The sequence below is a fragment of the Falco peregrinus genome, chromosome 6 (genome assembly GCF_023634155.1).
Source record: "Falco peregrinus isolate bFalPer1 chromosome 6, bFalPer1.pri, whole genome shotgun sequence".
Taxonomy (NCBI): Eukaryota; Metazoa; Chordata; class Aves; order Falconiformes; family Falconidae; genus Falco; species Falco peregrinus.
In genome coordinates, this window is record NC_073726.1 from 82,766,998 (window position 1) to 82,793,914 (window position 26,917).

The 26,917-nt window shown below is 43.3% G+C and overlaps 1 protein-coding gene across 1 annotated transcript in view; it reads left to right on the forward strand.

Moving 5' to 3' along the window:
* The window catches only part of VWF (von Willebrand factor), a 144,121-nt gene that overhangs the window by 18,640 nt on the left and 98,564 nt on the right, over positions 1-26,917 (forward strand). Inside the window, exons 8-16 of the mRNA XM_027782874.2 lie at positions 3,244-3,460; positions 5,552-5,674; positions 8,213-8,324; positions 10,466-10,512; positions 14,732-14,868; positions 16,252-16,390; positions 16,983-17,083; positions 20,155-20,350; positions 21,339-21,554. Of these exons, the coding sequence (XP_027638675.2) occupies positions 3,244-3,460; positions 5,552-5,674; positions 8,213-8,324; positions 10,466-10,512; positions 14,732-14,868; positions 16,252-16,390; positions 16,983-17,083; positions 20,155-20,350; positions 21,339-21,554 (1,288 nt within the window). The remainder of the gene's footprint in view (positions 1-3,243; positions 3,461-5,551; positions 5,675-8,212; positions 8,325-10,465; positions 10,513-14,731; positions 14,869-16,251; positions 16,391-16,982; positions 17,084-20,154; positions 20,351-21,338; positions 21,555-26,917) is intronic.

A 26,917-nucleotide genomic window follows, 5' to 3' on the forward strand; every position in this document is an offset into this window, starting at 1 on the left:
CCGAAAACTATACCCAATTACGGCACCAAAATATACGCTTCCTGAAAGATCTGTAGAAATACTTCTGTGTATCTATATACCATAGTTTAAATTCAAAGGAATGAGAGGGTGTCTCTGCTTTCTTCTACTGCTTTTTAGATTATATCTCTTTAATGGCCATTCTTAGGCAACAGACAAATGCAGTTCATGCAGCAGCAGAAGGCAATGCCACAGAAATTGGAAGAATGTACAAAATTCCACCTACAGCTCTGTGTGGTGGGACTGGGGCAGAAAGAAGGTCAGCAAATTTATGGTTGTTAAGGGTTGTCAGTGCCAGGACACTGCTAACCCATTTAAAGAAACAGTGAAAGCAGAAATCATGCAGAAGTCAAGGGAGAAGTTTCAAGCCCTTCACCTGTGTTTCAGATAGTGCAGTCAGTTCTGCTACTTTTAATCTTGCAGCCACCTGTACTCTAAGCACTGTTTCAGCCTGAGGCTTCACTCCCTGGTCTGTTGCTTTTAACTAATTCTTTGTGTGGAGCCACTTCCAGAACTGTAGCTCCATGAGCAGGAGCACTGCAGCAGCAGCTGAGACTGACAATATCTGGTGCTTATGGCATATATATATTGTCACCTAAGCTAAAGAACAAGGGCCTCTCTTAGTTCAGCCCGATACGAGTTTTAAAGAAAGAAAGGAGAGAAAATAAAAACAACTTGCAGAATGGTTGAAGTTGGAAGGGATGGTTGGAGGCCACCTAGTCCTACCCCCTTCTTGCAACAGGGACATCCTAGATCAAGTTGCTCAGGTCCTTGTCCACTCGTATTTCAAATATCTCCCAGGGTGATGGTTCCACAGCCTCTCTGGACATTTGTTTCAGTCTTTGACCGCTCTTATGGTGAACAGCTGCTTTTTTTTTTTGTTTTTGTTTTTGGGTTTTTTTTTGTTTTGTATCTATTTGGATTTACCCATATTTCAGCTTATGTCCATTAATTCATCACAATAGTTGAGAGATGTCTAAAAGATGGGAAAAAATCAGCAATATTTTCTTGTATAAAGCCACCAGCAAATCTGAAGCAAGTTGATTGTCAAGAGAAAATTGTTGCTTTCTAACATGTATCGCTTGGTTTCTTGATAATCAGCTAGAGCTCTGTCATTAGGTATGTTGTTACTGAACAAGACCAAAGAATACTACAGGGGGAAAAAAAGGGGGAGGGTTTAATTTTAAATCTTTTCTGTGTGGAATCTCTATTTTTGAAGTGACTTTCACATCAGCGTTTACTGGTATGTAATAAACATGGTCCTAAAAGAGTTCTACTAGTTTTACTGTTCAGTGGAACAGACGAAGTCTAAGTTCTGTTGTAACATAACAGTTGAGTTGTATTACCTTTTTAACAAGGCTATTACCTTATTAAGAAAACTTATTAACACAGCCCCTAAATGGGCTGATTGCATGTACTGGTTTTCTGTTGCGTGTGATAGTATCTGGATCAAGGTTTTGATCCGGGAGTTGCTGCACTGCTCATCCTCCGAATGGCTCTGAGCTCACTCTCAGTTATATCAGTTTCATCTTGAAGCGCTGCTTTAATAGCTTTTTTGGCTGCTTCTGTTGTTGTTACTTCTACCCTTAGGGCACTTTTTCAGCTTTCTCATACTTCTGTGTAGTCTTAGAGCAGCACCAACCACCATTTATGCTGTTCCAGCTCCCTTCCTTCTAGTCTCTTTTTCCAGCTGGTTCAGCATGGTGGGCATCAGAATTGTTTCAGGCTGGGGCTGATTTTCTGCAGGACAGTAATGTTCAGCTTTCTAATGGTGCTTAGTTAGCATAGGTTTAAGTTCCCTGAGGCCTTTCTCAGAAAGCTCAAACCCCTTTTGTTTATGTGGTTGTTCACTGAGCATTTGCTAAACTCTGAATGTATTCCTAATGGGCAAGACATTTCTGGTTGATTTGTTTTCGTAAGCAAGAGTTCTCTCCTGGTTCAGACATGTACTGGTTTTTGCTGATCACCTGGACAAAACACCCTTTAGCAAAAACGGTCTTTTCTACTCAGCAGTTTTCCCATACAGGTGTACTATCTGCCTTTCAGAGAAGACATCTTGATGTCTGCTTAACTCTGTGGGGTTTTTTGTTCCCCATTTTTCATCTCTCCCCCAATTATTATTTTTTTAGCACAACAACTTGTATGTGCTGTCACTTCAGGCACTTGTTAAGGTATTCTGGAATAATGCACTGTTAATATGAAAGACTCTGAAGAATGTGCCCCGCCCCGCTCCCCCCCTATATAACACCTGAAATATACAGCATGGTTACATCTGCTTATATGAACCGGTGACAAATAAGTAGGAGAAAGTTGTGCTTCAACTGTTTGTGGTAGGGTTGTATCAGAAAATTGTTTTCCCACTTATCTAAACTCTCTCATCCCTTTAGAAAGCTCCACTGAGGACCTCAGACTCACTGAACTGTGAAATAAAGCATATATAAGAGAAAGTCTATTTGGGATTTGGGAGAATTGTTAGCCATAAACTAAGGTTTCCTTAGGTTTTGTTTGACGTACAGCTAAGTTTCCTCTTGTTGCTACCCCATCTCACCATGCAGTCCTCTCCTCCTCACACTAGCTGTCACCATGCTGATTTAATTCAGGAGAAGAGCATAAAAAATTGCTTTTTTCCCCCTGGGTTATTTTCGTGCTATTTATCTGAGCTAAACTGACCTGTCGTGCATGGGACGAGCCAGCAGGAATGACAGGAACATGTGGCCAGAAGTGGGAAACAAATTTGATTGCTCAGATTCCAGTCAGACTCCATCGTTCACTCTGAAACTTACTCTGTTCCCTCATTATCCAAAAGGTGGTCTGGGCATTTTTCTTCCTAAGTACCTTAGTTGTAAGTTACTCTCCCCTGCTGTGTGTGTCTTCCTGGTACTCCAGACACCATCTGGTTCTTTGCTGGATAGGAAGCAGTTCTTTGTTTCTCTCCATTTCCTCACTGACATATTTCTGTGTGAAATATCCTTATATGACACTCTGTAATAATCAGCATATTAATGTACCTTTGTGTATATGTGGATGTGGCTCCCTACTAGCTCTTGACTATGATGTTATTTAACAACATGGTGGTATTACAATTATGTAATATCATGATGTTATTTAACAACAGTAGTGACTATGTTTGGAAAAGTTGGGGCTTTTCCCTTCTTCCTGAGACTACAGTAACTAATTTTGCCTCTTTCTCTCTCTTTCTACCTTGGTCCTCAATTGTTTGTGCAGGGTGTCATAGAAACTTGCCAGCTGCTAAGAACATCTTTGACCTTCTCCCGGTGCCACCACAAGGTTGATCCAGAGCCGTACCTTGATCTCTGTGAGAGAGACATCTGTGCCTGTACCCAGGGCATGGACTGTCACTGCTCCGTGTTCCTCGATTATGCAAGAAGCTGCGCTCACGAAGGAGTGATTTTGGATGGGTGGCCCGAAGAGAGCTCATGCAGTAAGCTGACAGGATTATTCTTAGGCTGCTTATCCCACATGAGATCATTCCTGCCTTGCAGATTTATATGCTGCAGCTAAACGCAACTGGTGCTTTTTCAGGATGTTGATTCAGGCATGGCAGCTTAAAATCTGAAGTGCCTGTCACTTCCATTTATGTAAAGTGCCTTTGCTCACTCTCCCTTTCAGCTCTCCATCACCCACTTTTTGCTAGAAGTTGTTGTCCCTAAGGCAGGTTGGTTTGAACCATATATGAAGAAGATCCTGAGCTGTTACAGGTCCCACCTTGGTATACAAAGTCATTGAAGACTTATTTGATACATAGACCTGGATGTTTAGGAGCTATTTCACATATGGTTCAGATATATGATATTATCCAGCCTGTATTTGTCAGTGTCCTAGTGAAAGGCTCTCCTTAACATTTTTTTGTAAAGACAATTGTTTCATCCTTTGTTTGCTTGAACTGATTACCGTGAAATTGAGATGTTATCTTTATTAAGCCAAATTTTGTCTAGGTTAGAGATCCTGATTGTATCTTGAAATGCTGCCTTTACTTAGCCCAGTTTTACTGAGGTCAGAAGTCCTGATTGCATCTCTGCCAAGATTTTGCAACAAGGAAGTGTATATGTTGACTGGGATAGATTACGTTTATAGAGGAAAGGTCATATTTGCACCCACCATTGATATACACATATACCTCCACTGGAGAACTCTGGTTAAATACATAAACACACAAGTGAATAATAATAATAAAAAAATATCAATCCTCTAATATCATATTCTCAATGATTTTTCTCATGTTTTTACATTACACAGGAAGGTCTTAGGATGTAAATTGATTTCATGGGGTAACTGACTGATTTGTACCAACAACACTTTCTTCTCTGGTAAAGATACTCTGTTGTTGGCAACCACTGCAGAAAACCGTGCCTTCAGGTTATGGTTAGGGCAGGAAGTTACTGCCAACCACTTGTTCAATGGAGGACCAGGGAGTCTTATTTCTAGCAGTAATATTTTACCTTTCCATTGGGACATAAAAGGGATCTGATGAAAATTTTTCTCCTTGCTCAGGGTGCAAGCCAGAGAACCCATTTTTGCTAGGGCTGTCTGTAAGTCTAACTAGAGACGTGAGTGAAATGAATCCCTCTCTGTTCCCAGGAATTACAGAGCTCACGTCTAACCCTTGACTCCACAAACCATATTTTCTTAGAGTCAGGAAAAAGAAGTGGCCTGCTGCCACATCTGGAGCTTAATTTTCCATCACCCTCACTTGTGTATGATGCTTTCTCAGGAGATGGTGATGATGGTAGTTGCATTGGAGGCATGAAACGCTCTGCTGTGTTGGAAGGCCTGTAGTGCTGGGCACACTGTACTAGTACAAGCTGATGCCCAAGCTCCGGCAGCACAGAGAGCAAGACCACTCCTTCGTTACCCTCCCACCTCCTTCCATAGAGGATCTGCTGGGAAAGGGCAGGCTCTGATCTTTCCTTCCCACTCCATGCCCACGCAGTCTTGCTGGGTATGTATATGCATCAGAATGAAGGAATGGCTATAATGTGCACTTGCCTAATGGCATAGCTTACATAATGACAGCAGTGAAGGTACCACAGCATGGGTGTTATCCTGTGCTGGCAGTTCTCTGGAAAGAGAAGGATGGGATTTCAGAGTCTTAACTGTCTCCTGGTTCTCTCTGGAAACATGGAACAGTATAATTTCACAAATGAGTGGAGTAACTGCATAGCTTAAAGCTACAGAACATGCTTCTCTATCCAAAGTAGATATTACGGCAAAACATCTCCCCATCTTGCATTGTTCTTAATGCACTTGGCTTTAGTTACTAAGGCTGAATTTATTAGAAAACAAATTGGCTTTAACCTCTTAAGTATTTGCTGCACAACCTGACAGATGATGATGTTGCAGCAAACTGAAAATCAAGCGTCTCTTAAATGTTGTGCATCTGAAAAGGGAATCATTGATTGGAGAGGACATGACCTTTTTGGTGTCTCCGTGGTTAAGCCTTTGATAATTAGGGATTTATTTATTTAAGAGTTATTGAGGAATTTGCATTTCTAATTTCTTTTAATTTTTTCAGGGCCAAGATGTCCAGTTGGCATGGAGTATAAGGAATGTGTATCCCCTTGTGCCAAAACCTGCCAGAGCCTGAATATCAATGAAGTGTGTCACGGACAATGTGTTGATGGCTGCAGCTGCCCTGGTAATTTATTTACTGGGTTATTTAGGGAGAAACATTTGGCAGTGATGCTACCTATTTTATTAGAAGAAGGGAAGCTGTGTCTTCTCTTAGATTTTCCTGAAATCAGAAACACTTCTCTTTTTCTGGGACCATGCCCTACAATAAACCAATTTCTATAATGCCTGTATGCTCACTTCATGAAAGGGCCATTTTTCAGACCCAACTAAAAAGTAAATGTTTCTGTGAAAGCCAGCACCGTCCAATACTCTAGGATTGCCTTTCTTTCTTGGTGAGGGACCGCTTACCATTGCTGTATCTAGATTCATTCTGAATTGCTTTTGGTTAGAAGCATCCAGTTAGAGGAAGAAAGAACAGAGAATAGACTGATGGAGTTTCTTACAGAAAAACAGTATGTGTAGAGCTCACGCTATAATTCCAAAGATCTTCATGTTTTTAGATGAACAATTTCACTTATTACTGCATCACTCATACAGGAGATTTGATTGGCTTAAAAGGGGGCAGCCCAACAACTGCAGGAGAAGGGTTTTGTTCCTGGCTGCAAAGCTTCATATGCTCCCATTTCTAGCTGGTTTTGGTTGTGGTGGTTTTTGTTTGTTTGCATGCTTTTAAAAGGACTATATCTGCATTTCAGCCTTCAAATCTGGACTCTCTGTGAATGCACAGAGGTATTTACTGCCCCCCTGTACAAGGTACCAAGTGTGATGGAGGTTTAATGAGAACATGATTTGGTTTCCAAAACAAGGCAGTAATGACAATGTCAACCTTGTTTGAGTCTTTGTTATTGCATTCAAAGCTTAGTAGTTTCTCATTTAGCTGCCAGTCTCTTACTGGAGGTTTGAAGCTGTCACTCTGTGGCAGGACCTGGGAAGGTGCACATGAAGGGTGACAGGTGATGTAACTAGACACAGGAGCTTATTCTGTTGTGAAGGATCTAGCTATTATATTTGTGCAGTCCTGGGGATGTTGGGAAAAGCTGAAAGAGATGAATCCACTGGCTGCACAAGGACTTTTGCTATATTCTCCTTTTGGTAGCTGCACTGGTCAGTTCAGCATAGGAAAGGTCTAAGAGGACAGGAACTGAAGAGCAGAGGAACAGGAGTTCAGCAGAAAGGGTACTGCATGAGTAGATGAGCAGAAGGAGCTGCATGAAAAGAAATAATTATCAGCAGTTCAAAACTTCTACTATTGTTGCATGGTCAGGTAGGGAAGAACTTTGATTTGAGTTCTATAGAGAACTCAGGAGGATCTGACAGATGCATAGCGGAATTTAGAATTTAGGATGAGGATTATACCCTCGCTTAGCTTCCCTCCAGTGCTCTGAGACTAAAAAGGATACATTAATGAATGTGGTTTTGGGGTTTGTTTGGTGTTTTTATTTTTTTCCCCTTAAATGCACCACACAGTTCCTTGAATTGCTGTAAATGGAATTCCTATTGCCAAGGAAAAAAGCGGATGTTCTGCTTTCTTGTGCTCCCTGGAAAGCCACACCACTCTTAAATGCTCAGATCTTATTTTGAATATCTCTCACTGGAAGGATTTTCTCAACAACAACGATCTTTCCAGGCAGCTCTGTGGGAAGAATAGGAGAAAGGGAACTTACCTGTGTCTCACTGTCAGTGGTGGCTGCTGCTGCCAGGGAAAAGGGCCAAAGTCTCTGCAGGCAATTGGAAGGAGTCCCTCAAAGAGGAGGGAGAGGGGTTTTCAACAAACGAAATGTTTGGCTACAGCAACTCTTTTAAAAAGGGAGGAATATCAACTACCTCTCAACATGGGGATCTAAGAGACAGAAACTTGACCTTTCTTCTATTGCTAGTTTATAGTGCAATCTTGGATAAGTCTTGTAACTCTTCTGTGCCTCCGTTTATCTTTGTAAGATAAAATACTCTATATATAGAATAGGTAATTATAGTTGTGTAATATGGAAACCTCAGCAGTTGAATCCAAGTTGGGAAGCTGGCCCTTTCACTTTTTGCTTCTGCAGAAGTTGAGATGAGAAACCACAGCTCCACATGATAGTATTTCTTTCTCTCAGACCCTGTCTGCTAGACTTCTATGGTGTCCAACTTTGTTTTTTCATTCCCTACTTTGTCTTCTGTCCTCTTACAACAAATACAAAACCTGTCTAGATACCCTTTACTGCAGTCAGTGAAGTGCATGTGTTTTTCCAACAGTTAAGTTACTAGACCAGCTCTGATCAACCTTGATCGTGTTCCCTATGTTTGACTCGTATACGTTCCAATGTTTGTGTTTTGGACTTGGGGATTTGCTAAGCAAAGGGCTCTTCTGGGAGCACCAGAAATGCTCTGTTCAGCACGTCCTGAGGAAGAGGCAGCAATAGAAGGAAAGTAGACACCAGCCCCGTGAGGCTTTTTGGCAAGCCTCATTCTTTTTTATTATGGCTGTCTGTGACTAACTATGGATAATAATGCATATGAAGTCTTGCCAAAGTATATGAAGAACTAGAAAAGCTAATCATATTTATGTTTGTGTCCCTGTCTGTGTGTGGCATGTGCATCTGCCGCTACCTGGTCTATGCAGAGGGGGAGCTCCTTGATGGTGAACATTGCATTGAAAGCTCCGACTGCTCCTGCATCCACTCTGGAAAACATTATCCTCCTGGCTTCACCATCTCCCAGGACTGCAACTCATGGTAAACTCCGTGTTGCTCTTGTGTGGTTGATGTTGCTCTAGATAAGTACTGCACACTGGTTAGTGACTGTTTTAGATGATCTTTCTGGAAATCTCTCTACTTCTAAATTTTTTTCTTACATTGGCAAAGACCTGCTTTCTTATTGGAAATGCTAGCCCCTTCCAAGAAATGAGCTGTTCACAAAGACAAAACGAGCTCCGCTTCTGAAGGGATATTTGATCTGATAGAACAATGTGAGGGTCATAGTCCTTCAACAGTAGAGAACTACCTGTTTCCTGTGGATAAGACAGACCGGCAGGTTCCCATGTCTGGTTAGTGTCAGCGGTGGTGTCTTTGTTTTGACTTCCTACATTTATTTAACCTCTAACCCCATTTCTTTCCAAGAGGAGTTAGCTCAGGCATGTCCTTGGAACTTCTTGCAAAGCTAATGAACCCAGCTGCATGGCTCATGATTTTTATTTTGCTCATAAATGCCAGCCTGAAGGGGGAGGCTAGCTGTCTAAAGAAAGGAAAGGGGAATGAGTAATGCATTCCTGATCTGGTTTTGTGTCAGTGTGAACATTTGTGGAAGGGGTTCAGACATCTCTGTGCCCAAATGTTTCCAATTAGAGTACAGAAGAAGGACTTAATGAAGGCCACCATATGCAGAAGAAAAACTGCCTATGCATCATAACTATTAACCAGAAGGTTTTAATTACCTGCACTGTGTGTCACAGAATATGAACCATAACCGTGACATTAGCATTTTTTCTTTTTCCCTGGAGCTGTCTGTAGCTTTAAGCTTGGGCACATTGTTCAACCTTAGGTGCTCTTGGGAGATCAGTGCTGCCTGATAGACTGTTAGAAAATGCTTCCTGTTATTCAAATTTGAGACTGCTGTAGAGAACATCATTCCGTGGGCTTTTCATTTACCATCCTCAATAAACTGACTCCCAACAAATGGTTTTCAAGGGCTGGGATAATGAAAGGAGTAAGAAATATCTAGCACCTCTTGAAAATTGATTTTGGCGATTCTAGGATTGTCTGGCCTGGTATATGCCACAGGCCCAGGAATGACAGCCATCTCAATCGCTATCAGTGCATGTTGCTGGTTACTAGTAGGGCCTATGGGGCATGGTGCTAAATCCACCACCCAAAACCATTAAAGCAGAGACAATCCACCTCCTTGCAACTTGCACAGAAAGAGAAACCAAGCAGAAGGAGCTTGAGTCAGCAGTGTGCTGTCAGAGTGATGAAGGTCTGCTGTAGAAGAAGCCTAGCTGGCCAGTGAAGGAAAGGGATCATTGCTCTCTTGTGACAAACTCATGAGGCTGTGACCAGAGTATTGTGGCCAGTGCTGGGCCCCCACTGTGAGAGAGAGGATTACGGACTGGAGAGAGTCTTGTGGAGGACGCTGGAGATGATCACAGCAAGGGATTTTATGACATGAGGAGAATCAAGGGGAAATAGATTTATTTGAAGGCTAATGGGGGAACTTTCACTGCCTAAAGTGGGGTTGTAAAGAAAACAGGGCCAAACTCTTCTCAGAGGTGAACAGCGAAAGAACACGAAGCAATGGACACAAGTTGCAGCAGGAGCAATTCTGTTTAGACACAAGAAAAAAATGATTCCCCTTGAAATGGTGCAGCCCTGCGATAGCTGCCTAAAGAGGCCGTGGGACCTCATCCTGGAGATCTCCAAACTCAGATGGATGTAGAACTTGCCCACCTGATCTAACTTTGAAGTTTCCTTCTCTGAGTTGGGGGTTGTGGTATATGATTTTTCAGGAGGTCACTTCCAACTTTTTTTCTCCTATGATTCTGTTGTGTTAATAGACGTACCTTGAGAAGTGTATTTAAAACTCATTCCATTTCAGTGGAATGTGGTTGAAAACTCTGTTAAACACAGAGCCTTGGTGGGGGAAAACATGACTTCTTGAGTTATGCAGCCGTTCCACCTTATATTACCAGCAGTTTCTGTTGAATGATGGTAAGAAGGGATGGATATATTAAGAAATGAGGTTATGGGAGAGGAAAAGGATGTTGGGGACTGGTCTAATTTCCCTGAAACAGAAGTTCATGTTGCAATTATTTGGGAGAAGGTTGCAACAGAAGATTTGAATTAGTGTACTCTTGCCTAAATTGTCATGATATGTTTCCTAGCATTTGTCGACGTGGCACCTGGATCTGCAGCAATGGGGAATGCCCAGGTATGTTGGCTGTATTCTTTTCAGGTTTTGACATGCAAGCCTTGCCTACATCCCTCCCACTTACATCCCATTTGTATTTTTTCCACAGAAGAAGTGAATCTGTCTTTGTTCTTACTTGCTTGCTCCAGTGCAATCCAGATGGGATCATATTTCTAAGTTCTTCTCGTGAGACAAGCCAGACATTGTACTGTATTGTTTATGTGTACCAATGAAAAATCCTGTCTGGTGAGAAGAGCGGTCCTCTTTTGATTACTTAGTTTACCAAGATAAAAGGGTCTGAATGTTCAGAGGATTGGCTTTCAGGTAGAGGAACACTACTGGGGTTCTTTGACCAGGTACCATTCCTTATTTGATTGCTTGAATCAGCATACTTTTGTTGATGGGACAGTTTGAAGTACAAGGAGTAGACTGGACCACTTGTAATACTCCATGAGCTTGGAACCTAATGGTCATATTACAGGTTAAGGAGCTACAACCTCAGGGAGAGGATGGCTGCCCTGCCTTCCACTGGTGGTGGCAGATTGGAGAGGTAGCTCTGCAGATGTTCTTGCTCCTATTTCTCCTACTCTGCTTCCCAGGCTCACTGGTACTGGTGGCTGCTGTCACGTTTTTTTGCCTACATGGGGAATGTGACTTCATGCTGTGCATTGGCCAGCAAAGTGCCTCCTTCCTTGTTTTCTTCTGCTAGTTCTGTAGCCCATCGCCTCAGTTCCTGCACTATGTTCAGCCTGCTTGACCTGGAACAACATTTGACTCTGCTTGCGTTGTGCACAGAAGTCTGCAGGGAGACAGCATGTCTCTTTATGGTTTTGTTCCCCTTGCTTTTGGGAGCTGAGAATGGGAGGGATGAGGAGACTGGGGTTATGGCAGGACAGGAAAAGAGAGAGCAGGTTTTTTGGGTTTGGTGGTTTTGGTTTGTTTTGTTGAGATGAGACCGTGCAATCCTCACAAATTAGGAGAATTACATCAGTCTTAAAATGGCTATCAAAAAGTCTGTCCTTCTATTAACATTAAGCTTACCTGACCCACCAATGCTCTGTTTTCTCCTGCTTTAGACTGAAATAGCATTTTCCCTGAGGTGTCAGCAGTAAAAAACCCAACACAATGAAGGGGAAGTATGCAAATGTTCAAAATAGAAATATGCTTGAGGTGTTCACTAAAGATTTCTCCAAGTGCAGGGAACCTCACTGTCTAAAATGCAGAATCAAGGACACAAGCCCTAGCTGATTTGTTACGTCTTTTAGCTAATGGGTAGCAACATGCTGATGAACAAAAAATATTTATTTTTTTTCAGTTTTTACCTAAGTTATACCTCTTGATGGCCTTGCTTTCTGGGCTATGATGAATGTGGGCCAAATTTTTATCGCCAATTCCAGCCATGTTTTCTTCTTAGTGATTATAGAAATGAAGATAAGCTTGGCATTGAGACTTGCTGGCAGATGTTGATATGCAGCCTCATGCAAGAGGGAATATAACATTGCTGCCTTTTTCCGAGTTGAGAAGCTGTGCCGAATGACCAGAAGTCAAAAAGAAAGGCAGCTTATTTTTATAGCTACCACCAATACATCCAAGTCACTTTTCAGCTAGGTTTGTGCAAGACTGAAGGTGCAGCTGTTTTACACGTACCTGCTAACATCTACAAACTGTACTGAGACAGTATGGAAGGGCAGCGAAGCCTTCCAAAGCAGCAGTCCTTCATCGGAGTAGTAGCCAAGTTTATGTTGTTTACCTGTTCTGTTTTGTCTCTATTTGAAGCAATAGTGCCGCAATTTTTTATTGTTGGTTGGTTATTTTTTCAACAAATATTTCTGAAATCATGTGTCACAGAAGGTTTATGTACTTAGACTCACCTAAGTTCCAAGGTAGTTCCATTTTTTTTTTTTTTTTGCCAACCTGTTTGTCAGGAAAGGTTTCTTTATATTGTAGGAATGAATTTCCTACCTGTAAGTTTGGTGATAAAGCTGGGTACCCAGCTGGAGAGAGTGCTTCAGAAGGCAGTAGCTGGCTAGCACTACCGAGAAGCTCTCAAGCTGATATTGTAAATTAATTATAAAGGCAGTAGGTTTCAGGAAATCTCATGGGACGCATTACACCAAATGGAGTAGATAGAGGGACCCATAAGAAGAGACTTTGCTGCAGGAAAGAAATTTTCCTTCCAGGAGCGATGACAAAGGGCTGGGACTTGCCTTGGGTAGCGGTCCCTAGCTCTCCATGCTGCAAACCTGTCCTCTTGGTTCCTGGTTGCAAAGAACGCCCTGGAAATCAAACTGTGCATAATATGGTGGGTTATGCCTAGTTTTTTAAAATCTGTTCTCCACATCTGATAGCCAGTTAGTTGACTCTGAAGTTGAGTAGAATAACATTTGTTTTACCTTTGTGCAAGTTTAATTGGACAGAACAGAAAGTAGGATTTCCAGGGTGAACTAGTAAATAACAAGCCCCCTTACTCTGCAGGGGATGACAAACATCCAGTGGGTGCTGGACTTTTCTTAGGGAAAACCAGAGCTGTGCAAGACTGAGAATCCTCAGGATCTGTGAGGTGCTTTAGCACAGGCTGGTTTAAGATGGTTAACACTGAATGTTGAAGAGGGAAGTTTGCACTTTGATGTTCATAGACAGATCTTATGTGAGACTCAAAGGCAGTGAAGAGAGGATAACTCATGGGGTTCATCTGCCAGGTTGTAACATTTAACCTTGCTCCATCCTCTGACAGTGGATTGCTGCTGTAGGCCCAGCATCTGAATTTTGTTTTGGACAAGGAGGTCTCTGCCCACCTTGTTTGCCATGGGGCCATCTCATAAGTGTGATAATCTTCACATATGAAAGAATTTCTTTGCAAGCTCTGTGGAGGTCTTTGCAGAGACGCTAGCATAACAGGGTAATAAATCCCAGTTGTGGCACATGAATACTGCCTTCCTGGAAATGAAGGACCACAACTTACCAAAACATTTTAAGATGCTGATATGCTTACATAGCCTCTTTTTGTAGTAGAAGGGTGGGCAAGCCAGACTTTCACATTACTCTGTAAGGATTTTAGATGTAGCTATTGTAACTATGGAATTATTTTCAACTTTATGCTAGTTAATTAAGACAATGGTTCAGAGTCAAGTCCAGCATAAATTCTGCCCTTGGAAGAACTCCAACACTAATTATTTTCCAGCTCTTCATTTTGATAAGGTATTTTTACTTTCATGTTATAATTACTTATGGGTATTCAAGGCAGCCAAACAAAGGAATCAACAGTTTTGGGGGGTTGCATTCAAGGAGGCCGTTGTGAAGAAAGTTTTCAGACACTGTTTCCTTTATAAAACCTTACTGCAATACTCAAAAACTATCAGTACAGACACAAAAAAGGGGAGCTCACAATCTGCCCAGACTCAACTGTGAAACACAGACTGAGAATGAGATGTCTCTGCGGCAGAAGAGCAGAACAGCAGTGAGAGTGCAACAAGTCTCATTGCAAATTTTGATTTTCAACTTAAAAACTGCCTGTATTCTGCAGCCAGCTCCATGGATGCCAGTGTGCTCCACTGAGCTAAGTAAAAGTGTATTTAAAATGTGTCATGTCGGGATGCTGCAAGCATCTGCATAGGGTTAAAGGAGCAACACGTCCCGGCATATGGTGTGTGTGACTAATGCTGGGTAATCCTGAGTGTCTTTCCCAGCTCTGCCTGTCTTAGGCATTAATACTTCCATTCTCCGTGCCTGTTTCCCCATTGTATAGAGGGAAACTTAGTTCCTGCATAAAAGAGAGCATGAATGGCTGTTTAAGATTGGTCAGTGCCACCAGCACCCATCACTTAGGTCCGAGGTATGACAGCCTGCGGAGAGCTTGAGTGACTGAGCTGAATTTCCAGGGCCACTGAGGAAGAATCAAATCCACTTCAGTGCAGAGAGCTGAGCCATTTGCTGACGTCCTCATGACCCTTGTTTGTAACATTATATAGGCTTTTCCGTAGACGTGAATTTCAGCTGCTGAGTGCGATTTATACCATATTCCCCAGCTTTTGTTGGTGCCTGTGTTACTACTGGTAATGACTTACAGGAATAAACAGTGAGATAAGCATCTCGCCGGTGCTTTCTGGTCTGCAGGGAACTCGGGCCTTGTGCAACCTGCTCTGCTGGGCTTCTCTTCCCCCTCAGCGGCTTGCGGGGGGATGGGGGGGGATTCTGCTCACAGCTGGCACTGGGGTGATTCATGGCACTCTGCATTTTTCAGGAGAATGCTCCGTCACTGGCCAGTCCCATTTCAAAAGCTTTGACAACAAGTATTTCACCTTCAGTGGGATCTGTCAGTACTTATTTGCCAAAGACTGCGTGGAAAATTCCTTTTCTGTGATCATCGAGACCGTGCAGGTAACGGCAGCCTTGGCCGGTGCCTGTGGGCCCCTGCGCGTGCTCCTGAGGGAGCGGGAAGGGCTGCGGGAGCATGATACAAATTGCAGAGGCACAGGCCAACAAAAGTAATTTTCCTATGAAATAATTAGTTTAAATAACAGATGCAGTCTTTCTCCTTAGATAATAAGCATTTAGCTTCTCCTGGTGGCCACTCCCAGGAGCCTACCTGGAGGCTGAGGTTTGTCAGGAGGTCTGGGGAAGGAGCCCTGGCTGCCCCTGTGCCAGCTGAGCAGAGGGCATCTCTGGCGGAGCACCCTGAGGGATGGTGCCTCCTTGATGTCTGGGGAAAGGACTTTTCCTTGGAAGCCGAGTAGGGTGCCCAGGCAGAGCAGTGCCTTGAGTTGCTTTCCATTACGTCATATTGGTGGGTGATTTCTGTTGCTCGCTAGCTGGTCAGCAGCTGCTGGCTTTCTTTGCCTCCCCTGAGGGCTGTGAGAGAGGCAGCTGGAGGTCAGCGGGCAGAGATGGCTGGAGAGAGGCAGGAAAGAGAGCCAGTCTGGTGCGGGGAGGGAGGGAGACCCTGGAGGGGGTGTCACAGGGAGGTTAACCCAGTCGTGAAATTAATCGACCAGGTGGGAATAGGTGAGCTAACCTGGAAACTAAAAAGGATGCTGAATAAAGCAGAAGGGAAGAAAGAGGACAGAGAAGTGGAAGGCAGGGAGAGGTATGATGGAATCAGCAGACTGACTGGGTGAAGGGGAGCAGCAGCCTGCCTTGCAGGGCACCAGCAACAGAGAAGTCGCAGGGTTTGGAGAAACAGGGTGTGACTGTGCATCATCTGCGTCTGTATCCTGCACTAGAAAGCTCTGATAGCGCAGCTCTGAGGCCATCTGTGTGTGGGAACTTGCAGAACGAGTTTTGACTGAAACTTCCCTTTCGAAACCAGGGAGGAGACCCAGGGGCTTGCAATCCCTGTTCCTCATCTGCGTAACCCACAGCCAGGAAAAAATAACAGCACAAGTCTCGGGCTCTGCGAACCATGCTGCTGTTTCCCAGGCGGATGGGCTGTGCAGGGCAGCGTGCCCTTCCTGCAGGGTCTGGCCACCACTGGGCACCAGCACAGGCTGCTCCCGGCAGTCTGCTGGAACCCCTGCCGACTGCTTTCCAGGCTTGGAGACAGGGAGCTGCAGGCAGCTCAGCTCCCTGCTGCGTGATTAGCAGGGTAATGGAAGAAAGGCCACCAGCCTGGTGTTTGTGGGATGCAGAAACAAAATCCATAAAACCATGGAGACACTTAACACCTCCCAAATTAGATAACAAAATGCTTTCTGGGGGGCATAGGGCTAAGTCACCAATAAAGTGAAAGCTCGAGGTTTGAGGCAAATTTTCCCCTTTCTGTAGTGTGCAGATGATCCTGATGCTGTGTGCACTCGCTCAGCTTCTGTCCGAATCCGGGATATGGACAACAGCCTCATTAAAATGAAACATGGAGGAGGAATTTCACTGAATGGACAAGACGTACAGATCCCTTTGCTACAAGGTGTGTTGCATGGGCTAACTCTGGCCAGCCTTTGAAGGGGTCCTACTTACTAGTGTTCTCTGGCATGCCTTAGCCCAGTTCAATCAAAAAGTGCTTTCAGTACCAAATTCTCACTTTCTTCTTCTAGAAGCCCTGCCATTTCAGCTTCTCTCCATGCAGCTGACACACCTTTGCTGACCTCCTCTAAAATCAGGAGAGTTAAGCTGGTCTGGATTTGTGATACGTGATCTTGAAAACCACTGTTGGTCTGTGCTTTTTTAAATTATTATAATTTTTCATCCAGAAGCTTGAAATCCCTCCTGTTATCTTGTAAAATGTCACAGTTAATGTCTAAGGTTTGGCAGAATGCATATATATCCTCTTCTAGAGCTCCTGAGTGCCTTGAAGTGTGCCTATGCACACGTTCATGCAGATGTAAACTGCTGAGCAGGCACGAAACTTGGGAAGTGTGGCCTCCCAGACTTTGGCAGACCTGCATGCCCCCTGCTCTGTGGCAGCTGCTCTGTTGGCCTGTTCAGTGTGACACAGCAGTCCCGGGCAAGGAAACACTGCAGCCTGGCTTGGTTGACTGATGCTTTGTGGTTATCTTAAGGTGCCCTCCGTATCCAGCGCACAGTGAGGACTTCAGTTCACCTTACCTATGGAGAAGATTTGCAGATTGACTGGGATGGTCATGGTGAACTCCTAGTGAAGGTACTCTTTCTTTCTGTTTTATTTCTGCCTTTTTGCTCCCTCTCTCGTCCCACCCAAACATGTACAAAGATTTTCTTGTCTGTAGTGAGAAATTGCTTTGTGTTGCATGTTAGAAATTCCATTCTCTTTTGCTACCCCCAGAGTGATATACAGGTCCTTTTGTATTCCAGAAACAAATGTTTTCATCCTACAGCAGCTTGGCATCTTCTCCCCCCCCCCCCCCCCTTTTTTGTGTGTGTGTGTGTGTGTGCAATAACAGCCATTATTAACCATGAACAGTTTTGTGTTTTGTTCAGCAGATACTGTCCAAACAGGATTTTCCTTTAATTTGCTTTGACTGTCCTGTCTAAAGTAATGGATTTGTATGACTTAAAATAAGGGAAGAATATGGCTCCAGGGACAAAGTTATTCATAATTTCCAGGAAAAATCAATTAACTCAACAGAAGATATGTTGCATGCTCCTTCTACTGTGAAGAATGTTTAAAGTCACCCTTGATTAACAATTAGGGTTCGTCTGTGCTGCAGACTGCAGTGGAGTGTAGAAATACCCAAGCCCAGTTTAAAAGAAATGAGCTGTAAGGGAAGCAGTTTAGCTGCAACAACAGAATGCTTCACCTAAACCACTTTTTGTATGTGTGTGTGTTATAAGCTGCAGAATGATTTGCAGTGCAGAAAAGCCTGTGGGAGAAGGGGGGAAGATTATTTACTGTGGAATGATCTCCAGACAGCTGATAACCCATCACAGCTTCTCCAGCTAAGCTATCTGTTGCCCTCTTTGCTCCTACAAGAGGCTGTTTTCTTTCAGTTGGTAGGTCTTAGGGACTGCAGGTGTTGTCCTTGAGGGTGTATTTGCTCCCTCAGGAACATGACTCCTTCTGTAGTGTTGTTTCCTGGTGTCATGACCTGTGGGCTACAGATGCTAAGTCACAGTGATATGCTCTCCTGTGATGCTGCGCGGCTATGGACCTACATGCTCCTGCTGCGTCTACGTGGATGGGTGCTTGGCCACAGCTCTGCTGCCTTTGAGCCCCACTTGCGGCAGGAGATCTGCAGCTGGGCACTGTGTGGGGTGGTTTTGCTCACTGAGAATTTGGCCAAGCAAGCCGGTTTTACTGGGGTTTTCTACTGAGCAGTGGGCACTGCCCTCTCTGAACCATGGCATTGCTTTTGCACTCTCCTTGCCTGCCCCCCTTAAATGTCAGATCTGGCACAGTGTAAAGGTTCACAAAAGCTGGTTCAGAAGTGAGTACAGGAGCCGAAAAGACAACAGAAAAGAAAGGTCAAGAATAACTTCAGAAAGCATCTATGGTTTTGTTGTTGTTTCAATCTAGCCTGTATGTCTGTGCTCTGAGGGTCCTAGAAGTTGTTTCTGGGCTGAGCATAATTCAGTTCAGTCCCTTGGCACATCTCAGAAGTTTTGGCTTTCCTCAGTGTTCAAAGTATTTTTCTGCCTGGTCAGAGACCCGTATAGCCTGGCAAATTCTTTCTTACAGTTAAAACAAATCTAATTTTCTGCTCCAGATCCTCTACCCATAAAAGCAGTGGAAGTTTCTCCAATTGTCTGTATTTATTCAGTTCTGGTCCAAGCTCTTTCCCTCACTGAGTATCTAAAGCATCTTTTTAATTGCTTTTGGAGACTTAATTTATGCTGGATTTGTAGACTAACTTGTTGCCAAGTATTTCTGACAATTGGGGGAAGTGATACACTTCCATTACCTTGGCCAGACTTCTGGTAAAAATTCTTTCGATGTTCCTCAAGAAGGCTCCCCTTTCTGTGACCATTTGTGGTCACCAATTGGCATTTGTGATTCAAGGTTCCACTTGAAAATATGTCAGAAATTGGGGTTGTATGAGTCACTGTCCATCTGCAGAGTACGTGAAAGAGTAGCTTCCTTGGCCATCGGAGCAATAAGAATATGTATCCTTTAGTAATTCATGGTTGTTCTTTCTGGTGGCCCATATTTGCTCTCTGGCCACTGTGTCTGAAGGGAAGGTAGTATTAGGTTGTATTTTGGAGGATGTTTTTATTTTTAATTTTACAGAAAAGCAGTTTTCTTTAAAAATGTTTTTCTGGCTTTCTTGGTTCTGTTTTCACTGGTTACTCCTGCCAGTCTAACTAGTAGCACTCTACTAAATGAATACAGAGAACTACTGTAGCATTAAAGCACTAAGTCAGCTCCCGAGGACAGTTGGTAGTACTTGTGGTACACCAGATCTTTACTTCTGATAGAAACTGACATTTCCTACTCGAATAAATATTGGTGCCTTTGTGTTGCAGATGTTGCTTAGGAGATTTCCCCTTGCTTACCTCTAAGTTTAGGGTCCCATTTCAGCTGTCCCTTCGTTTGCAGCAAGAGTATGACAAAGTGGAAAAGCTGTCCCTTCATTTGCAGCAAGAGTGTGACAAAGTGGAAAAGTGTGTCTGCTATGTGGGTTGTTTGCAATGCTGCTTGTAGCGCGTCATAATTTTCTCTAGGCAGGAGGAGGCTCTGATGTGAGGTAATGTAGCTTTAGCGGTAGTACTCTCTTCCTTACTTTATTAATGGTCCTTAATGGTGAGGCAAACAACTCCTCCAACATTGCCTCTGTTTTGTGACAAAACCGATCTGTTCAAATTTTCTTAATCTTCACTGTTTTGTTGAAATGTGAAATGGTTTCAAGTGCAGTACCTTTTCCCAAATTACCATTGGAAAGATAATCATCTAATTATGTTTAAAAATGCAACCTCCACTGTTGCCCTGTTCATTTACAGGAAGGAAGGGGAAAAACAGGGAAGGACTAAACTGGAGGGCTGATCAAAGCATAAAAATAAGCGATTTTTCTCATACTTACCCTCAGTTACCATCTTGAAATTGTTACTGTGCCATCCAAAAATTGTCCTGCTGCTAATAGTAGCATTTTTGTTAGAAGTTTAAAAACGTAGTACAATGCAATTGTATCTATAGTCTTTTAATGTGTATTTGAGACTTTCCTTGATTGTTAAATTGTGTATTGTTCATTCTTTAGAAAATCTTGCTATGCAGTGGTGACCTGTTCTGGAGGATGATCAGGCTAATGTTGTCTTCCTTAGCTGTCTCCAGTCTATTCCGAAAAGATGTGCGGGCTATGTGGAAATTACAATGGTAACCAAGGGGATGATTTTCTTACACCTTCGGGCATGGTAGAAGCTCTTCTGGAAGATTTTGGAAACTCCTGGAAGCTCAATCCAGGCTGCCAAGACTTGTTAAAACAAGACAGTGACCCCTGCAATCTCAATCCTCGTTTAGGTACTGAACTCCATCCAAAATTAACATGTGCTGCAAACTGTGATCTTCCGTTTTACATAACAATAATAAAAAAAAAGAAAAATAAGGGAAAAGAGTAGAAAGCTGGTTTTGCTTACATTACCAGCGAGGTAACTGTAATCACTGCTAAAAACCCCAAAACCCAAAACCAACCAACCAAAAGAGAAACAAACAAAGGGAGGTGCTGATCGACGCAGTCTTCCTAAGGCAAATGTAATTTTTTGTGAAAACTGACAACAAAAATCAGTAATGTGGGATTATGCGACTGTTCAGTTTGAACCACAGAGTTAGACCATCACAGTCACAGCACAAACTCGCGACCCTGAAACTACTTTTACAAGCGATAACAATACTATGTTTATCCTCTGGGTGGACAAAACACCTGTCATCTTCACCCCTCTGTCCTTGCTCCTTATGCACTTTTCCTGATGCCTTGTCTCCCTTCTTTTTACTGCATGCCAACAAACAGCCTTCCTCTTTCCCTCCATACTGCTTGGCTGTCCAGGTTGGACACCGAGAGAAATTCTCAGAGCAGTTTTCTTGTCCCAAGTGTTACAGCAACCTCTGATTTTGGGGGGGAGCAAGCACACAGAAAATTCTATGGCTGTAGATTAGAGCAAATGCTGGTAATTTGCAAGTATAGTGCAGCCTAGAAGGTTTAATTTTGCAAATATAAAAAGCAGCAGAAAGCAGAGGCCCTGTAAGAGGAAGTACAGCACCAGAAATAGTGGTAACAGAATATAAAAGTATTATTTTTCCTTGATTTGTTTTACTAGTGAAACATTATTCTTTCAGTGGAGCTCATGACATATAAGCTATGATGCTATCTATGCCTACTTGATCCTATTTTAGTCTTCTGTGTGGTTTTTTTTTTTCCCAAAAGAAAAAAGAATATTTGCTGTGCCTCCACTAGATTTTCTTGAAAGCTGCTGATTGATTCAGTGGAAGCATGTAATTTTTCTCTTTTTAGCCAAATATGCTGAGGACTCCTGCTCAGTTCTGATGTCTTCTGCATTTGAACCCTGTCACCATGAAGTCAGTCCCACTCCTTATGTGAAGAACTGCCGCTTTGATGTTTGCTCCTGCTCCAATGGCAAGGATTGTCTGTGCTCTGCTATTGCTAATTATGCAGCAGCTTGTGCTAGGAAGAACATCCTGGTCCAGTGGAGAGAACCCGACTTCTGCCGTAAGTGAAACACTCCTAAACTCCACTTGTTTTCCTGTCTGGAAGAAATTTCACAGCAATGTCAGGTGAAAAACTTAGAATGAGATAATTTCAGCAAGGTGCCAAATATTTCATACGACAAACGATGCAAAGCAAGGATGCAAAAACAGTTCACAGAGACTGCTCAGCACTGGGGGAGAGAAGCAGTCACCTGACATACCTCAGCAGAGCTTTTGACTGGATTTCCATTTTCTGCTACATTTAAGTTTTAGCTACTCACCTGAAAACTTTTTAAATATCCCAGGGTAGAAATCTCCAAGTGATTTGTAGTGATGCATGAATTTTTTTTGGTATGTCCTTCTTTTGAGGCCCAAGCTTCCCAGGTCCTGACCTGATTGATCTGTGACCTCTGACATTACCCAAAGTTGAAGGAATAGAGGAAGCACAAAGGCAGGTACTTGGTCACAGAACAGAATCATACCAGTGTAGACAAACTTGTATCAGAATGGACCACTGGTACCAACCCTGCTCATAGCAGAGTAAACAACAGCGGATTGCCAGGTGGCTTGTCCAGACAAGTTCTGAGTATCTCCAAGGATGGAGATCCTGCAAACTCTCTGATATGTATCTCTCTTAGCACTTTGATAATCACCCTGTCAGTGCAGCAGTCTGAGATCTGTGTCAGATCTCATTTTGTGTACGCCATTCAGCTAGCGGGTGGATATAATTTTTCTAACCACATATGAGCTCCTTTCCTTCTGCTCTGTGTAAATTCTAGTATGATGTGGCAGCTGGTTCAAGATGAGATCTTGAACATTGATCAACAGGCCATGGGTGGCACCACTGAGCTAGCAAAATAGTGGGGTTTTTTGTCTGTGTTTTTTTTGTGTAGACATTTAACTCCTATGAGAGTCAGTAAAGGTTGAGTTTTTAATTCCCCTGAGGACTGTTTGCAGAATGCTACTTGTAATAAATGGCAGTGCTCATTCAAAAGCTTGCAGTCTAAAAGATGAGATGTTACGAGAGGATAGAACAAAAATTCAGGCTGCAGCTTTGGGTTACCGAGGTGGGGTTAACAGAGAGAATAGGATGTTTTTGCAAGATTAATAGCCAAACTGTTAAGAAGCTGGAGCAGAAGAAGCCAACGTATTTTATTTATTTTCTTTCTCTGTTAGGTCAATGTGGTAGGAAAAAATTCATTGCAATGGAATTTTGATTGAAGATGGACACAATTTTCCCTATAAATATTTGTGAAATTGAGGTTTTTCCATTTTCCTGAGTAAGTTTACTATTGAGGAAAGAAGACAATTGAAAATTTTGGGGGGAAAGCATGTATGCTTGGCAGCTGTCCAGATCTGTTCTGTTACTTCTTCCCAAACAGTGCATGGGAAAAACATTTATGATCTGAGTGTGTAGAAACTGGACAAAAGAGAAGGAGAGGTCACTGGCCTTCCACCTGGTAGGGTCTGTACCTGTAAGGTCAGCGACTACAGCTTCTGCAGGCTGGAGGGTATTTACTGCGAATGAGAGCAAAACCAGTTTATGTTAAACTGCTGCATGGTTTCATAATATTTTACCTAATTTATGTAAATGTTCAGATAGTGGAACAGTAATGTAATAAAAATCCTTTTAAAACTGTGCAGGTCTGGAGGCTGAAAGAAAGAGCAGCAATAATGCACCATCGTTCTTTCTGTAATTGAACAAGTCAATTTTCACAATTAATCTTTAATAGCACAGAGCTGCTTCTTCCTTTCTGTGCATTACAGAGCGCTTTATGTGCTCGTAAAGTGACGATTTCCCTGATTGCAGATCCATCAGCCCCCATTAAATAATCCTGGTGCCCTAGACATCTCCTGTCACATGAAGGAGAAAAATCCCTCTTTTAATGGGCTTGAGAGGTGAATGTGCAGGTTGTGTAATTTGTGCTGATGGCCCAGTGCACTGCACACATACTCGGTGCCTGCCTTGGTCAACGGAGATTCAGTTTCTTGGGAAATGACTTGACAGAACCGGTTTGGTTGATCTGAAGTGGATAAGTGGCAGGGAGGCAAGTCATTAGTGTAGCACAGCACTTCTGCTGGGTGTCAAGCTAACAAGCACATTAATCTCCCAAGTCTTGGAAATTATTTTAGTTGCAGTTTGATTGTTTAAGAGCTGACTTGTACCCTTGTAGCTTGTCATGAATAAGCAACAGAGCCACTCCCTTCATGCTGCATGAAAGGAGCAGATAGGCCATACTGTGAAGGGCAGGCTCTCATGTACATGCATGTAAAAAACTCAGTAAAAAACCTGCCTGGATGGCCAGGCCCAAAGAGCGGTGGTGAATGGAGTTAAATCCAGCTGGTGGCTGGTCACAAGTGGTGTTCCCCAGGGCTCAGTATTGGAGCTGGTTTTATTTAATATTTTTATCAATGATCTGGACGAGGGGGTTGAGTGCACCCTCAGTAAGTTTGCAGATGACACCAAATTGGGTGGAAGTGTTGATCTGCTTGAGGGCAGGAAGGCTCTGCAGAGGGATCTGGACAGGCTGGACTGATGAGCCGGGGCGAATTGTATGAGGTTCAACAAGGAGAAGTGCCAGGTCCTGCACCTGGGTCACAACAACCCCTGCAAAGGTGCAGGCTTGGGGAAGGGTGGCGGGAAAGCTGCCTGGCAGAAAAGGACCTGGGGGTGCTGGTCAACAGTTGGCTGAATGTGAAGTGCCAGTGTGTCCAGGTGGCCAAGAAGGCCAACAGCATCCTGGTTTGTATCAGAAAGAATGTGGCCAGCAGGACCAGGGAAGTGACTGTCCCCTGTACTGGTGAGGCCACACTCTGAATACCGAGTTGAGTTCTGGGCCCCTCACTGCATGAAAGGCATTGAGGTGCTTCCAAAGAAGAGCAATGAAGCTGGTGAAGGGTCTAGAGAACAAGATTTAGGAGAAGCAGCTGAAGGAACAAGGGTGGTTTACTCTGGAGAGAAGGAGGCTCAAGGGAGATCATATCACTCTATACAAGTACCTGAAAGGAGGCTGTAGTGAGGTGGATGTCGGTCTCTTTTCCCAAGTAACAAGTGATAGGATGAGAGGGAATGGCCTGAAGTTGCACCAGGGAAGGTGTAGATTGGATATTAGGAAAAATTTCTTCGCCAAAAGAGTTGTCAAGTACTGGAACAGGCTGCCCAGGGAAGTGGTTGAGTGTAAATCCCTGAAGGCATTTAAAAGTTGCGTAGATGTGGAGAGCAGGGACATGGTTTAGTGGTGCACTTGGTAGTGTTAGTTTAATGGTTGGAGTCGATGATCTTAAAGATTTTTTTCCAACCTAAATGATTCTGTGTCTCGTGTGTGTATATATGTATGTATGTGTTGTTTTGTAGCAAAGGGGAATCGGTCAACAGATTCCTAAATCTTTCTTCAGGTTTTAGGTCCTGTTGATAATGTGGTGGTGCTGGGATAGTTTTTTGTCTTTGAATGGCTTCTGTAAGAGGATTTGTATGGGATAAATCCAAGAGCGCTGGAGTGAGGAGTAGGGAATTAAGGGCAGACTCTGAGCAGCATTTGAGGGTGGCTGCCTTACATGGTGGGGCTCAACATGCTGGCTGGTGCTGGTAGAGCAGCTGTGTTCAATCTAGTCCTCACAGGGTACGTCTTGACCCAGAACATCTGACCTAGATGTGATTGTGTTTTCACCTTGTGCTACCCAAGAAACTGGTCAGGATTTATGCCTTTTTCACTCTGGGTTGAAAACCCACCCACAAGAAGCTGGATGAATTATCTAATTGGATACACATTTTCCCAGTGCTTTTTCCACTATTTTCCATCTTATTCCTGAGAAAGGCTGATCTTCAGCGCACATCGTTGAGCTGTTTTGGTTTTGTAATAGGCATCCGTACAGAGTAGGTGCACCTCGCCTTTTCCTCTCATTTTCCTGGCAATAATGGGATGTGTTTTTTTTTTTAGTGACTGTATTACAAAGTGTGCAGACAACAGTCTGCTCCCAGGTCAGGTCTTGCCTTTTGGTGTTAAAAACAGATGTTGCTGGAAGGTGATGGAGGACAGCATTGGGACTTGGAGTGTGAACATGACATTGAGTAGCATAACTGGAAAAATGGGGGATGTTTCTAAAATTGTAGGAAGTGCATGGATGAGTTACAAAGCTTTAGCTAAGAAAGGGATCCACTGCAAAGTTGTCCCTGTGGGCAGGGAGTGGTACCACTGACTAGAAAGCAGAGCAGGATGTTTGGCTTAGTTATCCCATCCTTTTTGAACCTTAAAACTCTGGTAAACTGGTGTACCCACCTGAAATCTGCCAAACCAGTTCCTTATTTCCAGAGGTTCCTATGTAGCAAATCATATTTTTGGCTGAGACTTCATGGTTATCCTGCTTGTACATGCCTTTAGTGATGAAAGTTACTTTTAAAATTGTCCTCAGCCCAGGGCTGTGCCTTTTCAATATTTGATTTACTGCAAAGATCTTGTTTATGTAAATTAGAAGCACTGTTCTGTGAATAGCTGCCAAAGACTCCTTTAACTGTGAGTGAATCTATCACCTACTTCTGAGTTACGAGGTATTTACTTGGCCTACTGTGTTGATGAGCACATGTAAATTTCTTGTTAAATAGTTTGGGCCCAGGTCCCAAACATGGGAGATCTTTGCTCTGCAGAATGCTTCATGTCACCTTAGATGCGTCTGGGCTGGATCCTTAGGTTAAGGGCTTATGGTCCCATGTATGGGACTTCAGGTGCCTCAACAGAAGTTGGGGAGATGTTGGTGCAGCCATGCCTGTCTTCAGTAAGTAGAAGTAACTATTTCAGAGGAATTTTGTGAAGGTAAGCATTAGATGTTAGTTAGCATGTAGGGCTTGCTTTGTTAGCCTCAGTGTCAGTTCAGCCCTGCTAACAGCTGGGTGAGGCTGCAGGGCAGTAGCCTTGCTATAGTTGTTTTTTGGTGTGGGGTTTTTTATTTTTGTTTTTTGTTTGGGTTTTTTTTTTTTAACTGTCATTGCTGCTACGGTTCCCAGGGATGTGTGCTTACAGAAGAGAGGGTAGGGATTATTGAATCATTCTGCTGTGATGACAAGGGGAAGAGCTTTCTCTGTAACCCCTTCATCTTGGTTTTAGCACAGTGCAAATGTGTCAGCTTTTATTTGCAGCTGCATCCCTTGCTCCACTGAACATCCTACCTCATCACCGCACAACTCCAGCCGTTTGCTTTGGAAGGTTGATGCAAACGACAGGTTTTGTAAGCTGGTCAGGGGCCTGTTAAAAGCCCTTGATAATACTAACTTGTTTTCTCATCTTCTGCAATGTGTTGTCGTAGCTGCCACCTGGTGCCGATGCTGATGTATGCAGAGGAGATTGCCTCAAAATCAGTGCTGTAGAACTTCGTCGAAGTTTTATAAACAAA